Source organism: Dama dama, chromosome 7 (genome assembly GCF_033118175.1).
Source record: "Dama dama isolate Ldn47 chromosome 7, ASM3311817v1, whole genome shotgun sequence".
In the NCBI taxonomy this organism is placed as follows: Eukaryota; Metazoa; Chordata; class Mammalia; order Artiodactyla; family Cervidae; genus Dama; species Dama dama.
In genome coordinates, this window is record NC_083687.1 from 17,773,385 (window position 1) to 17,789,723 (window position 16,339).

General features: G+C 54.4%; 1 protein-coding gene across 4 annotated transcripts in view; it reads left to right on the plus strand.

Moving 5' to 3' along the window:
* FOXP4 (forkhead box P4) overlaps positions 1–16,339 on the plus strand; it is a 50,658-nt gene that overhangs the window by 6,678 nt on the left and 27,641 nt on the right. For all 4 annotated transcript variants that reach the window (XM_061146678.1, XM_061146680.1, XM_061146679.1 and 1 more), the window contains exon 2: positions 10,496–10,727. In XM_061146678.1, the coding sequence (XP_061002661.1) occupies positions 10,512–10,727 (216 nt within the window). In that variant the 5' untranslated portion in view covers positions 10,496–10,511. The remainder of the gene's footprint in view (positions 1–10,495; positions 10,728–16,339) is intronic.

Sequence of the window (16,339 nt, forward strand, 5' to 3'; positions counted from 1 at the left end):
AGCGAGGCGGGCTGCAGCTTGGCCCTTGTGTGCTGCCGTTCTGCCCTCCCCCTCACACCAGGACAGCCTCACCCCTTCCCCGTTTCTCTTCCTGCTTTGAAATTTATTTTCTAAAATAAAACCACTGCCATGGGCCCTTTAGCCCACTTTGGCTTGGATGGTTACCCATGGACTGGACACTACCTGAGATTCACCCTTCTGAGTGCTGGGGGAGGTGGGGCAGGCTTCCTCTCCCCTGGCCCGGTTTGATCCCTGCATTCATCAGCAAAACCAAACCCTTTGGAAATTTGGCCATGACCTTGATTCTGTGTGCTTCGAGGTCTGCTGGTGAGAAACTCGGAGAGGAGGACAGGGGTAGGAAGATCTGGGGACAGAATCGTGTACACACAGATACACATCCTAGTTGGCGGAGGAGACGTTGGTGGACCAGGCTAGGGACTGTCAGTCACCAAGATTTTACTCTTGTGAAAGTTGTCCTTTTTAGATGAGGCATTTAAGATCTCTTGCCCCCACCAGGGCTGATCTGTTAAATGTACAGCAGAGGGCACAGGTGTGTACCTCCTGCCAGACACCTAGAAGGTCAGACTCTGCCTTCTCCAGGGAAGATGGAGGAGGAAGGTTCTAGAAGACATCCCAAGTCTGAGAAGGGATCATGGCAGGTACAGAGTGGAATGAGGTGGTCACCAGACCCTGACTGAGGAACTGTGATTTGCCATTTCACATACCTCCTGTCCTTGTTCTTGTTTAACAAGTGAGGTCCCCTGGTCCAGAGAGGTGATTAACTTGTCCAGGGTCACACAGCTGACTGGAACTTGCCCCTCTAGAATGCTGGCCCCTGGACTGAGGTCACAGATGGACTAACTTCACCGCTTTGTTGGCTCTCACAAAGTTTATTGCAGTGGTAAATTTCACATCAATATCCCTGCTTGGCTTCTGTTGAAAAACCCAAACTATCAAACATGGAGCCTGCATTTCTGTGGGGTAAAGATAGGCTGGGGTTGAGTTAGCAACTTTGTCATAGAGATTTTGCTGAAATGGCAACCCACTCCAGTATTCTTGCCTGGAAAATCCCTTGGACGGAGGCTACAGTCCATGGGGTCGCAAAGAGTCGGACACGTCGGAACGACTTCACTTTCACTTCAGTATTCTAGGAAGCGCTAGGCAGGGCGGGTGTCTGAGAGGCTTTGCAAGGTCTGTACAAGCTCAGAGAAGACCTTTAAGGACACCCTGACCCACATCTAATTCTTGCGTAGCTGCTTAAGAACTGATGGTGGTAGATGAATTTTTCCCCCCTTCTTTCTACCATGGAGGGAATTTTAGGGTCTTATGTCTTGAGGGGTCTGTTCTAAGCTGAAGTTAGCCCATTTGTTCGCAGGTGAACCCCTCTATGAAAGTCATCACCCTCTTACCTGCCATCCCCAACAGAAACTTAATGTACTTTTTGTTGGGGTAGAGGAGACTTTCTTCCAAGAATGGAACCACAGGTGGGGACTAGAGAAGCACTGGACAGCAGTAACCTTTCTGGAAGGTTGGAATAGGGAGAAAGATGTGGAAGGATGCTGTATCTTGCACATTTGAATATGGATGTGTTTTTTGGATGCCTCTGAGTTGGTACCCAAGATTCCTGTAAATGCCACCGCTAGATATCATCAGGGGAGACAGAGGGGCCGGGGCCAGAGAAGGCCAGACCACTGGTCTGTCCCAGGTGGGCAGGAGCCCTTCCTGTGCCCACGGGAGCCCTCTGGTGCCAGGGGCACTACCAGATCCATGCTCCAGATGGCCTCTCAGGCCCTGGGTGAGTACCCCACCCCTTAACCAGCAGGCCCCCCACGAAAGGCGGCACTGTTTAATTAGCCACCTCTGATTAACCAAACTTGGCATTCGGCTCCTCTTGCCCTCATCTTTCCCAGCTCCGAATCAATGGCTTTGATATGCTAATTAGGGAGTAATTTAATTTCAAAAGGCCGCAATTAACAAGGGTGTTGTGGACATGCTGTAGTTAAGCGGAGTAATCTAATTTGCATTAGTAACAAGCAGGGACTAATTAGAAGCTTAATTAGACACTTAGATGGCTCTTATGTTTACTTTCTTAATGAAATGGAGTGGGCTCTTTGGTTCTCTTTTTTTTTTTTTCTTTTTTTTTCTTTTTTTTTCTTATTGTTAATCTTTCTTTTGGTCATGGTACTCGGAAGAAGTGTTGAGGGAGGCCACCTTGGTAGGGCCTGGTGGAAGCATTTTGGGGCCGGAGCCAGTGAGAAGTGCACTGGGGCTGGGGCATGGTGATGGTGGTGAGGAAAGGTTCAGATTCCTGGGAAATTCCAGTGACCGCCCTCCAGGCTTTGCCACCTTGAGATAGAATTCCACGGAAGAGCTCTGGTTTGGGAGTCAGAAGAGCTGTAGGGTTTCAGTTTGGCTCAACCTCCTAGCAGCCAAGAAACCTTGAAACATCACTAAACTTCCTCAAAGTCTGGTTCCTTCATCTGTCATAGTGAGTGCCAGGTTGTGTGTGACAGGATATGGGAAAGAACTTTCGAGGACTCTGTGAGTGGAATAGTTGTTACTAAAATATATTCACAAATTGTGTGCCCAGGCTTCACTTACCGAAGACTCAGCTCAGAAGTCACCTTCTGCAGGAAGCCTTCCCAGAGCATCCTACCCCCTCTAGGCATCCATAGCCAGCCCCCTTCTCCAGTTTCTACTGACCATAACACTGGTGAAGCTGTGTGTTGTGTAGTCGGTTCTCAACCCTGGCTGTACTTGAAATTTAGAATACTTTTAAAATTATCCATGCCTAGATCTGACTCCCCAGAGAATCCAATTAAATTGATCCGAGGTAGAGCCCAGGTGGGGGCTTCCCAGGTGGCACTGGTTCAGGAAGATCCCTTGGAGGAGGGCATGGCAACCCACTGCAGTACTCTTGCCTGGAGCGTCCCATGGACAGTAGAGCCTGGCGGGCTACAGTCCATAGGGTTGCAAAGAGTTGGACCCAGCTGAAGCTACTTAGCTCACAGTATAGGTATGGATATTTTTTAATGCTTATGTTTGCCTGTGTCTCTCTTTCTCCACCAAACTATAACCCCCCTCCCCCCAGCAAGGGCTGTGTTTTATTCACTTCTGTGTGCCCTAATGCCAGTACCCTCTGTGACCACTAAAAACTGCTGATTGAAATATTTGCTGTCATGTGGAAATGGTCATGATAGTAAGTGGTGAGTGGGAAAACAAAAATTCAAACCATGTACAGATGATGAACCCAAGCTCACATTTTAGAAGTTGTATATGCCCAAAGAGAGTGGAAATGGACAAGACTGAAAGGGGTGGGGCCCCAAAGTCTAGCTCTCCAGCTGGTAGACTTACAGGTACTATTCATTTATTTCCTCTTCACATGTTTTTACCAAGATGTCTTACTTTTAAGATTAGAAGATAAAGTTATTTGAAACTTGGGGGAGAACCTAGAACCCCAGAATGGCAGCTCACCTGCAGAGGTTGCTGCAGGCTTTTAAGAGGCACGTCCTTATCCTGGCATGTGCACTAGCTCTTTGGGCTTGGAAGTTTTGTGCTAAGAAGAGGCCTCGATGATCCCTGAAGTTGGACACTAGATAGTTCCCAGTGTGTCGTTCAGGGAGACTCTTAGGCTGCAGTGAGACTCTTAGCAGGGAGCCCAGGGCGCCAGACTCTCACCCACACAAGAGCGTCCCACAGTCCAGGGAAGGCCCTGGAGAGGGATTGAGCTTTTTTCCTGGAGCTCTGATGGCCCCCTCTGCCTGAGGAGAGACACTGCCCAGGCTGATCAGAGCACCAAGCAGTCATGGGGCTCGCATCACCCTGCCCTGCTTTGGGGACCAGATTGGGAGCTACAGAGACATTCTAACCCTTGGGTTCTGTCTCACTGTCCTCAAGTGCTGAAGAGAGTGAAAATGGACGAGCCTGGAATGAGTGGGGCCCCAGTGTCAGGGCTGGGATGAGGGGGTGGCATCTGGGTTTGCTGGGTCCCCACAACAGTAGTAAGTAGCCTTCTCTGAACATCTTCAGGCAGCGATACCGCAGCAGCCCCGTAAGGAAGGGTTCCTGTATTAACTTCATGTGACAAATAAAGAAACCAAGGCTCAGATGGTGACCTCACTGCTCATGTTCTAATTACAGAGCTAATAAGAGACCAAGGCAGGATCAGCAGGTAGGATGTCCAATGAAGGGCAGGAGGAAAGGCCGAGGCCCCCAGGGCTCCTTCTGGAGCCCTCCCTCCTCTCACCTAGTGGCCCGAAGCCAGTGGGCCTTTGGGGCCTGAGCTGGATGGGCAAAGGGATCCCTGGGCCTTGGGATGACAGATTGGGAAGTATCCTTCAGGTGCTTGAAATGCCAGTGCTCATTGTTCTGAAGAGCCCTCTGCTTTACGTCCCTTGACACAAGTGAGATCTGACAGCAGGACAGCTAGAGGAGGAGGAGGAAAAGAAAGAGAAGGAAGAAAATAAAAGGCAGCCCTACGCTCTGTTCTATGTGGTACCTGCTTATGTGTGACTTTTTTTTTTCCTATAAATTACACCTTATGAGAACCTATCTTTGAAAGTTTCCCCCCCCCCCCCCCGATGTGGACTATTTTTAAGTCTTTTATTGCATTTATTAGAACATTGCTTCTGTTTTGTTTTGTTTTTTTGGCCACGAGGCATGTGGGATCTTAGTTCCCCAACCAAGGATTGAACCCACACCCCCTGCTTTGGAAGGTGAAGTCTGAACCACTGCACCGAGCAGGGACGTCCCATGTCTTTTTATGTAATCCAGAAATGTATCCCTTTCAGACTCTTTACTCTGAAGGAAGTCTTCAGAAACCAGTGACTGCTCTTGTAAAATCAGGGCTTTTGCAGATGCTGTTCCCCCTGCATTCAATGTACACTTTGCCTGACCGATACCTGCTTATTCTTCATTTCTAAGTATAGATGTCAGTTCTTAAAAAGAAGCCTTCCTTGCCCCTCCATATAAATTGAGTCCTTTATTTGTTGCCTGTACTCATATTTATAGAATTTATTTTGTTTGAGCTTATCTACATGTGTCCTTATTTGTCATCTTCCTCACCTCGTGGGGACATAGCTCCCGGAGTGCAAGGCCTAGTCAGGTCTGCACACACACAGCCTGGCACGTGGGTAGGTGCTTAAATATTTGTTGAACCAGTGAATGAATGAAGGGTCGTTGCTGGTGAAATATTCTCCTGGGCAGCATTGGAAGAAGGAGAAGAATGACTTCGTTCGTGGCCAAAACTTCACACTACTGGCTAAACTTTCAAAAAGACAAATGCCAAATTTACCCAGAAAAAAAAGGTGAAATTGTACCTCTGTTATTACCAGTTGCCCTCAAAACACCCAGGACACCTCCGCTGGCTTGTTTGAGTTTTGTAAGCCTGTTGGGGGCTAGGACCAAGTTTCAGTATCTGTAGATAGGTCCTCACTCAGTGCTTGGCTTAACTGGGCATGAAATCCATGTTGAATGAATGAACGGTCTTGGAGGTAGATCACCTCGTTTTAGTCACCAGGAAGCTCATAACTGAAGCCAGTGCTTGTCGTTGGAGCCCTGCTGTTGGCTTGGACAGGCCGAATCAGCATCACCTAGGAACTTTAAGAAATGAATTCTCAGGGCACTCCAGGCCTAAAATCAGAAGCTCCAGGCCCGGAGCCCAGTAATCTGTATTTTAACAAGCCCCCCAAGGTGATTCTGATGCACTGAAGTTTGAGATCCTCTGACTTAAGGTCTTGGCCCATTTATTCTCCCTTGTACTACCCCCATGGTATTATATTTTAAGTAGCTTTGTCTATCTTTTATTGCAGTCTGCTTCCCAGTCTTTCTTGGAAGTTGATGGGGTATATACATTGTAAATAGATAGCTACATCTAGTCCAGTTTCTCCTATCATCCTACAGAGAAGGAAAGGGAAGAACGTGCCCCAAGTTAAACTGCAAATTGGTGACAGAGGTGGGGCTAGAAGCCAGCTTCCCAACTTCCAGTCTCAGGCTTTCAACTGCCCCCCGACTATATTCTAGGTTTCCCAAGGGCCCGAACCGGTGTCTGCATTTTCAACTCAAATCACCACCACTGCTCTGGGTACAGGTTACCTGTGGTCATGCCCCCACCAGCCGGGCTCCCCCTGAGAGCTGGGGGTGCGCCCCTTCTCCGGCTGCGCGCATGCACGTGTGTGAGAGCGCGCTGGGGGCTGCCCCGCCCCTTCCCTCGCTCCCTCCCTCCCTTGCGGGTAAACTCCGGGCATCCATCAGTCTGTTAATTGCACTAATTAGAGATCGCGGAGGTGTTAATTGGAAAACCCTGGTATTGTGCCTGTTTGGGGAAGAAAACGTCAATAAAAATTAATTGATGAGTTGGCAGGGCGGGCGGCGCGGGTTCGCGGCGAGGCATAGGGTGTCATGGCAATCGCTCAGATTAAGCGATTGTTAATTAAAAAGCTACGGTAATTAATACTCAGTACACCATATGGGCCCGCGGAAAAGGCACAAAAGGTTTCTCCGCGTGTGGGGCTCCCTGTTCCTTTTCCTCCCCCCTCCCCCCAAAAGCACCCTAACCCTTGGGTCCTCCCTTTGGCCCCAAGGTGGGTGGAACTCGTCACTTCCGGCCAGGGAGGGGACAGGGGCGGACCCGGCGCGTTCTGAGCCGGTCGTGCTGCGAGCCCGCGTGCTTAGAAGGGCCAGGAGCCTCGGGGGGAGGTGGGAGAGCCCCCGGCGGCCCCGCAGACACCCCCGGAGCGGAAGAGGCGGTTGCGGCTTTGACCCTGCTTCCTTCCTTTCTTCCGTAACTGGCCAGAGGCTGTCAGGTGCCCTGGCGCCCCAGGGGAGCCCTGAGAGACCTGAAACTAGGAGCTGCCCCAGGGTAGGACCAGCACCCCACGGAGAAATCCTGGAGCGCAGGGGGTGACTCCGCGCTGCCCGCAGTTTGCGGCAGGGGAGGGTTCAGGGAAGGCTGGGGTGGCCATGGCCCAGTCCTTCATAGTGCGTTCTAGAAAAATCTTCCTGTTCCCTCTCCTTACGTGTCCATTTGAAGGAAGAAAAAGCAACCCGTGACTGGCCCAAGGTCACCCAGCTGGCCCTTGAAACCAGATGGTCCTCTTCCCAGAGCGCCTCTTGGTTCCTGCAGGAGGTCAGTGAGCAGCGCTTTGCTGAGGACAGGGGTGCCCAGGGCTGGAGCTGGCTTGGCAGGGGGGAAGTGAATGGAGGAGGGGGCTCTTGGAGGGCCCCCTCAGTACCACAGCAGGCAGCTCAGGTCTCCACTGGGAATTGTGAGGCCTGCATTTCCCTTTGGGAAGGGGCCAGCTGTGATTCAAGTAGACCCTCCGTGTCTCTCAGCCGTCACTAGAACGTGGTGGTTCCTTATCCACACACTGACCGGGGGGTTTTCCTCCTGGAGTTTTCAAGTCCGAAGAGACCTTCAGGACCACCTCGCCCCGCAGAGACAGGGAAGCGGAAGCCCGGAGGAGGAGGGAAAAGAGTCACAGCTGCTTGTGACTGAGCTCAGACACCCTGACACTCAGGCTCCTGTCTCCTCCAGCCAGAGACCAGGTTCCCATGGACATTGGCTTTCTCCCCCATCCATATGGGAAGCAGGCACTGATATCAAGGCCTGCCTCCAGCACCCCACCCCAGCCACCCCACCCCTACCTGGCTGGGCCCCAGGCACCCAGAACCTGCTCACCCACAGTGCAGGGAACACCCCAGTGCTGTTACATCACCCAGCGGAGAGAGGAGCATGAGGCATGAGGCTGCCTGCTGCCCCGGTGCTTCCCCTCAGGAGGGCAGGTGTCTCAGGGCAGAGGTGAGGGTGTGGAGATTCCTGGGAGCACCCACCTGCAGGTTGGGTGCGTGCTGGTGGGCGGGCAGGAGCCTGGAAAGAGTTGAAGGCCCCGGGGAGGGGGCAGAACAGCGGGCCACGTGGGAATTAATGTCATTCATACACCCTGCGGAAATGACTTTTCAAATGCATATAATCTCAAGCATGCAAATGAGAGGCTTGCTTCACCCTGTTTAATATGAATGATCGGTCCTTGAATAGCTATTATTACACGCCACATTGCAGCAATTATGTTGTTCACTGGGTGTCGCTCTATATCTCCCCCCCCCCCCAATAAAAAAGAAAAGAAAAGGACACTTCTGTTTGCATCCTCCTTCCTTTTTTCTCCTTTTCTCCAAACTTGCTGTCTGATCAACTTTATGGTGTATGTGAGTGTGGGAAGGGGGGTATTCTCCCTTACCCCAAGGAAGAAACTGCTGGGTTCTTTCTCCTGTACACACACACACACACACACACACACACACACACACACACACGCCCCTGAGGCTCTGGTCTTTGTCCCCAGGGGCCCAGGAGTTCTCAGATCTCAGGGCAGCTAGACTTGGAATCAGGGCCAGGGTCAGGCCGAGGGAGAGCAGAGCGGCCCTGCTGTCTCCCCCCTTGGGTGGCGGGGGGCCCAGGCCTGAGTGCAGGAAGGTGCTCTGTAGGCTGCTGGGGGGATTGGAGTTGGTGGCTGTGGGCAGGGGGCTGGAGCCCTGTGCTCTGGTGGGTGGAGGATGGTGTCCACCCCATCCATCATTTGGCAGCCACTGGCCCCCGGGCTGACACGGCCATTAAGGCCCAAGACCGAGTGCTCAATCTCTTCCGAACCGTCACCCCCAACCTTGCCCTTGCCCCCGGCCCAACTCCTCTCAGAACCCAGGACTGGGAGCTGCAGCTGGGGGGAGGAGGGGGTTGTAAAAAGCCCTTGGGAGCACGCAGAGAAGAAGGGACACTCCAGCAGCGCAAGGTCACCCAGGAGGCCACACAGGTCGTCACAAGAGCAAGTGTGATGTGGCACGCGTGGACTAGTGGCCTCCCCATGGGCCCTCGGCAGTGCTCTGTCCCCCCGGTTCCCCCCACACCCTCACCGTCCTTCCCATTCTGCTGACAGTGGGGACAAAAACAGCAAGGGGCTCAGTAGGGTGACGGGAACGAATTCTTCCAGAGTGAAAGAATTCGGGAGCTGCCTCCTTGGAGAAGAAACTAAGGCAATCAATCTCTTCCAGCCGTTGGTCTATTAAGGCCCTCCTGTTCCCGCTTATTGGGCCAGGGACTCCATGTGTCTGTGGGGTCTGCAAAGGCCAAAGGGAATCAAGAAGGGGAGGAAAGATCACCGGCTGGCTTCCACCCCTTGACTGTGTGATCTGGGCCAAGGCTCTGACCTCTCTGAGCCCAGGGCCTTCATCCTCTACTTGTAAATAGAGGGCAGGTGAAGAAGGGACCAATCATTGTTGGCCCTTAATTCTGCAGGTGGTTTGTGTGTGCTGTTTTATTTACTCCTCACGGGACTCTGAGGCTGGGAGAAATTCCTTCTACAAAGAAACTGAAGTGTAGGGAGTTTAAGACTCTTGTCAGACATCAGTAGTGGATACCAACTGTGTCTTGTTGGCTGAAATCAGTGTTCCTCTCAAGGGACTGTGGCTTTGGCAACAGCTGGAGACCCCAGCCTTTGAGAACAGCTCAGCCCACTGAAGCCCCCCATCTGCTTCGGCCTGTGTAACAGGTGTCTGAGATAGTGCAACCTCCATGAGATGCAGAAGGAACCGCAGGCCCCTTCCTCACTGGCCTTGGCCATCCCAGTCATACCCTCTTGTCGTTCTGAGCATGTTTTTGCCACTGCTTGAGAGGCAGGCAGTTTGGGGACATGGGGGAAGAAGACACAGGATTCAGGCCTTGGCTCAGCCTTGGGTCAATCTCCTGACGCTCTGGACCCTCGGTTTCCCATCTGTAAAATCAGGACGAAAGGAGCGGCCTCCCACAATTCTTGTGAGAAGGGGTCCACGGGTGCCTGTGGAGACAGTAAACACAGCGAATCAGCTTTGGGCCAGGTGCTGGGCTGAGGGCCTTAGAATGGAAGGTCAGGGATGTTGGACCACCGGCTACCCCCGATCCTGGGGCACAGCTCCAGGCCCAGCTGAGGGACTGGCATCCAGTAATGGGTGCTAGGCAGATGGCAGCTGCTTGTGTTGCGTCTGGGAAAGGAGGTCCTGCCCTTGGGGAGCTCCCGGTCTGGGGGGAAATAAACACAATGGGCATCACAGGTGTTGAGGGGAGGCAATATGGTGGCTCCCAGTGAATACCTCACCTGCTTTTAAGTCCTTGCAGACCCCTGCCCATCCTGGCTCTGCCTTACACACTGGCTTGGAGGGAGAGGCCTGAACAGGTTTGGGGGTGGGGCATCGCCCCCTCGAGGAAATATGGGGCAGTGGGCGCACCTCAGCTACAGTCTGGAGCTGCCTCCACCTGGGCCTGGGGGGAGGGTGACATTAGGAGGGTCTGTGCCCCAACAGGGGTCCCAGGGTCGGCCTTCAGGAAGTTGAGAGGGAGAAGCCGCCCCAGGACTCGGTGGGGTTGTGTTGTTTGGGGACGGGGGTGTTGGGGGGCATCCCTTGCTGGCCAGCCCTGCCCGTCCAGCCTTCGCGCCTCAGCCCCTCCCCCACGTCTCTCCTCCCTCTCCAGGTCCCGCTAGAGCGACATGATGGTGGAATCCGCCTCGGAGACAATCAGGTCAGCTCCGTCTGGTCAGAACGGCGTGGGCAGCCTCTCCGGGCAGGCTGATGGCGGCGGCGGCAGTAGCGGCGGCGGGGCTGCAGGCCCTGCCGCAGGCGGTGCGGGCCGGGACTCGGCCGTGGGCGCGGACAGCAACGGAGAGATGAGCCCCGCGGAGCTCCTGCACTTCCAGCAGCAACAGGTAGGAGCCAGCACGCCTCCCCAGCCACCTGGAAGGGATGCCAGACCCCTGCTCCTACATCCTTGCTCCCGGGGGGGGGGCCTCTGCTTCCAGCCTAGCTGCCTTCCCTTAACCTTCTTGAGAAGGTCCAGCCAGCAGAGACCACCCCCCTCCCTCTAGTGATCACTAAGGCCAGGGGAGAGCAGCTCTTCCAGAAAGGGTGGTGTGGCTAGGGGCCCTGAGATCTCCGGGCTTAGGCTCAGAAATGCCCACAAGGGCAGACAGATGTCTGGACAGCAGGCTCGAGGGGGGTGCACCTCTTGGGCAGGCGGGCACCTGGGCTCTCCTCCTGCACTCTGGCTAAGTTAACAAACAGGGTTGAGGGGAGGGAGGCCCTGCTCTGGGTGCATGCTCTTTGGCCGAGGGGGCTCTGCACACACTGGTATCTTTACTTTGTTTGTATTGTAATGCGTTCCCCACCTGCGCCTCTGCCTCGGGGCCCCTGATCCAGGCTGTGAGTCAGCTCACAGGCACCAGGGGTCAGTGCACCTGGGAGAAGTTCAAGAGGAGCAGGCAGAGGCAGGCCTCCATTTTTAGTGCCCGGACTGGGAACCTCTGTCTGTACCCTCCTCCCTCTTCCCCCTTCATCATTTCCACCCTAAACTGCAGAGGTCAGGAGTCCAAGACCAGCCTCTCTGAGGATCAGGAGGCCTTAGGGTGGGGAGCCTGGTTGGGTTATGACAGAGCAGGGGCCCCAGTTCCCCGCCCCACCCGGGAAAAAGGGAAAATCATGCTTGACAAGTTCAGGAGAACCGGCCCAGCCAGCCTGGCCTTGGGATGCTCCTTCTCTTATTTGACTTTGCTTCTCAAATCACTGCTGGTGGCATTACCCCTGGGGGGCTCTGTCGGGAATGCAGAAAGGTCGGGTCCTGCACCTACCTCCCCGCCTGTACCCCTCCCTGCCTGTGTGCACAGGTGTCTGTACCCACATCACCCTCTTGCTCCCTCCCAGGTTCGCTCTGGGGCTTCTTCTCCCACTTCTTAGCCCCTAAGGAGCCCTTTCCCACCACACTTGAAGCCAGAGGTCAGATTGGAAGCAGCACTGTCAGAAGGTCGACCCTGGAGCTGGCCAGCCAGGACTGACACAGGAAATGAACACACCCAGGTTCCGTCCCACCTCTCCTTCCCAGCAGTCCACCTGGGCCAGTCCTGGGCTTCGCTGAGCCTTGGCACCTGAAGCACAGGGACTGTTAGGATCAGATGCAATGTGGGTGTGAAATCCTTCCCCTCAGTGACTGATCCCTCCGGTGTGAACAGAATTGAGAACTTTAAAAATCCCTTTGTCTTGCAAACAGTGGAAACTTGAGTAGAAAGGGCCTGTCTCCTTTCTCCAGGGAGATGGTCCTTGGGAGTTCACAGGCATCTCCCAAGCTTGCCTAAGCAGGTTCCCTGGGGAAGAGACCCACAGAGTCTGTACCATCTATGGGGGACAGAAGGTCAAAGGGCAGAACCCTATCCTTTATCAACACAATAACAAAACACCCCAGGCCAGAGATCTCCAAGGCCACCCATTCTGTATGGGTGAAGACTTCTCTCGCACCTCTAGGCTGACAGAGCTATGAAAATTTGTGAAAGTGGAAGGAAGGCCAGGGGGAAAGTTTCTTTTAAAAAATTATTTAGAGAGAAGACTGAGCCCCAGTGAGCAGGATAAGCGGGGAGAGGTGTGGGGTGGGGAGAGACGGGACTGTCTGTACTGATCAGGTTTCTGTGTTCTGCGTTGCACTCAGGCCGTGTTTTACCATCTATATTCCACGTTCCAGTTATCCCTGTTTGTTTTGGTGAATATCCCAAAGTCCTGGAAAATCCTATATCTGTTTCACAAATAAACTGGGGTGGAGATTTGGAGGCAGGCAGAGGGAGGGCTGGTTTATCCATTTGCGCTCACTACGGGCGTAGTGCCTAGGGCCAAGGAAAATATTTGAGACTTAAAAAAGGTTTTCTTGGCTCGAAACTATGAAAAGAACCCTGCAAAATTAAAATTACAAAATTGTCAATTAAAAGGAAACAGTCTGTGGGCCATCCTTCTGCCTCCAATATATGAGTGAAGCTTTGGGGCGGGCAGTGGGGGAGCTTCAGGGTAACGATTTCTGGTTACCCCCTCCCCCCCAATAAATGTCTCTGACTCTTTGTGGGGAGAGTGAATGGAGGAAAAGTGCTGGGCCCAGCAAGTGCCTGCTCCCTCTCAACCCCAATCAGGAAGTCCTTGGAGGACTAACAAGGACTGTTTGATGCTTTGGGTCTTTAATGCCCTCACCTTCTCAGGGAAGTTTGTGTTGTTGTTTTTCCCACATCACAGATAAGGGGGCAGCCAGAGGCAGCACTGACTTGTCCAGGTGCCAGGGATGGTAGTTCTCCTGGCTCCTAGTGTTTCCTAGTGCAGGGCTCGGCTCCTACCACACTTCACAATCCCCGAGGCAGCAAGGCCTGGCGCCTACTAGGTGCTAAATAAACCACTGTCTGTGAGTGAATGAGAGCTCTCCACTCTCAGGCTAAAAGTGCTCTTAAAACAAACCAACAAAGAGCCGCAGTGGCCGCTGGCTCTAAGTGGCCACTCCAGGGCTTGTGAGCGGGTCTGAGGACGGCGCCCTGGTCCCTCCTCCTCGTGCCCCCATGGCTCCTCTTCCCCTTGTCCGTCTGTCCATCTGTCGGTTGGTCCCTGCCCCTCTGCTCTGGATAAACAAGCCCTGGAAATGCAGTCTTGGCCTTTGGGAGTAATGAGTTGACAAAGGAGAGAGAGAGATAAACAGGGCGAGTCAGAAGTCAGGCTGGTGACAGGACTTTAGGCTGAAACAAACAGTGCTGAAGAGGGCAGCCACGTCACTCTGGAACAAGAGCAGGCGCCGGTTTCCATGCAACAGCAGGCCGAGAGCTTGTTTAAACAGAGGCAGCCAGGGGGTGGGGTAGGGGGGGCAGGGCTGGGCTGCCCGGCCCTGTCTGACTGGAGGGAGGGTCCCCGTCTGGTCTGGCTGTCCTGCCTCGGTCCCGCAGCCAAGGCCCCAGCTTCCTGCCCCCTCCTCCCAGCCCCCTTTGCGGTGAGTGATGGAGCCACACCGCCTCCACTCTGTCCTTGGGGCTTTCACCTGTCTCCAGTCCTGGAGAATCTCCCCTGAGAAGGAGGCAGGGGGAGAACCGTGGGCCCTGGAGCGTGCATTCACTCAGCAAACATGCATGGAAGCTCATTTTCCACCCAGCACCCTGCTGGCCCGCTGGGGTTGGTGATCCTGTTAGAGATGCCTTGAACCCAACAGGCATGCCATCTGCCCATCAACCCCTGCCTTCCTTCACCAAGCCAGAGTCTCCTTTGGCCCACATTTCCCCTCTAGGATGGCGTTTTTTCTTTGAAGGTTGCCCTTGCACTTTCTCCTAATCTGACTTCATCTGTTTGAAAACGTTCCCGGTGTGTAGGGTTTTCCCCGGGGTCTCCATAAATATCCTTTGGGCTTACCGATGGGGGCGCAGCCAGGGCTGGGAGTGTGTGGCAGCTCTAGGGAAGTGAGGTGGAGGGCCTGGGGAAGTTTCAGGGGCCAGGCTGGATGCTCGCTGGACTTGGGGCCAGGAGGACTGGGCCAGGCGGGCGGCAGGCAGGGGGGCCCGGCAGCGGGCAGAGCGGCTGGGCTGAAAGGCGTCCGGGGCCTCCAGAGCCGCCACTCCTATTGTCCTCTGGTTGCGGGGGTGACAGGTCAGCAAGGGTCACGGGAGGGTTGCCTAGCGTCTGGGAACTCCCACTGCAGTTGCTGTGGCAACCGGGGCCAAATCCCACCCTGTTCACATCCTGTGAGGAGATTCAGAATGGTTGGGGGGCTCTGCACATTAATGGGCTTTTACCTCAGCCCCCTCCATAGAGACGGGGGTGGGCAGTGTCAGGGAGTTGGGGGAAGGAAGAATGGAAGAGGTTTTCCTTTCCCTCCCCCATCTGGCTCTCGTGGCCCCAGCTCCTCGGGGGGATGGGGTGGAAAAGGGGGGGTCTTTGGAGGTGAATTAGCACAGACACCTCACACGTGCTGTCAGCAGTTGTTTCGTCTGCAGGTCTGGGGCTCGTTTCTTCAAGTCTTCGCTCCCACTCCAGATCCTGTTCTTTCATCTCTGGTCCCACACCCTCCAGACTCCCCTTCTCTTTCTGTAGAATGAGTCCTTTCCCAGGAGGTGCTGGGGGCCCTGAAGGGAGAGCCAGGGCCCACACTCCTCGGAGGGGAGACTTAGAAAGTTCACGCGGGGGAGGTCCCAGACTTGCTGACAGCTGCAGGGAGTGTTAGAAACTCCCTCCGTCCCTCCTGCCTGGGAACAGGGGGCAAGTGGGAGGTGGGGCCAGGTAGTAAGGTAACGGGCAGGGTCCTGAGAGGGCTGAACTCCCCTTCTCATACTCCTCCTGGGTGACTAAGCCAAAGGCCCCCCTGTTTTGCGTGTCTGCCTCCTAGTCCAGCAGGAAAGGAAGTTTCCCTAAGAGGGGAGAGAAAGGTAGAGGACGGGTGTCCCCAGGCCCCTGCTTGCTTGGGACTAGGAAGGAGCCTGCCCACTGTACCCCCAGGCTTCCCTTCTGCTGGGGAATTCTGAGACCCCCCTCTTCCCACCACCACCGCCCCCCCCCCCCACCTCTTTCATCTCCCTTTTATACCAGAGTTCTTGTCCTTGCTGATAAGGAGTTTGGGGACAGTGGGGAGAACTGAGGGGGAAGAAGGTGAGTGTTTGCTCTTCTAAGGGTGAAGGACTGAAGCCAGGTGGGCACGTCCCAGGACCCCCTCTCTGTGGGTCAGCTAGGTGTCCTGCAGGAGCCCCAGTGCGAGTCAGTGGGAAGGGAACTGCATGCCCCGCACAGCCCCCGCTCTAAACCCCACTCTTAGAGCCCCCGCGGGGTGGCTGGCCTGAGGGCAGTGGCTGGGTTCACCAGCGGCCCTGAACCCAGACCTGGGAGCAGACCCGCTTCCAGAGAACTCCAGTTACTGGGACGTGTCTGGGAGGGGAAGCGCCATCACCCCGCAACCCCCAGCCCACAGTGCTTCAGTTCCTTCCAGATGCCACTATTGGACCTTCCAGGGGAGCTAGGTTTGTCCCCGAGGGGCTGCACCCATGCCGCTGGGGCAAGAATGGAGGGGAAGGCCGGCCTCTAGGGAGGGCCTTGCCCTTCTGGGCCCTGGTGGGATCCTTTGTTAATCGTCTTCCTTGGAGGGGTTGCGTTCTCAACACACTTGTCAGGGAAGGGGTCCTGAAACTGGGCTGTGTGTCTCCCACCCACGTGGGCATCTGTATCTGTGCATTGCTGGTTTTCATTTTAATGGTTCTAATTTGAGAATGTGCCGATGTCATTTTTACGAGGTTGGTGTAAAAAAAATTTACAGCCTTCCCCAAAAAGCTTTTTTTTTTTTTTTTCAAGGGAAAAAGGTGTAGAATCACTTCGGGGGTTTTATGGTCTCCTCTCCCCCATCCTCCATGCCCCCCCTTCTCTGCGTAATTTCATTTTTATGTCTCTTTGCTGGAGGACAAAGCCTGGCTGGTGGAGAGCCTGGATCTCCCCAGGTCAGCACCCTTGGTGGTTGGGACCCCTGACTTCTGACCCTTCTCCCTGTCCCCCTTCCCTC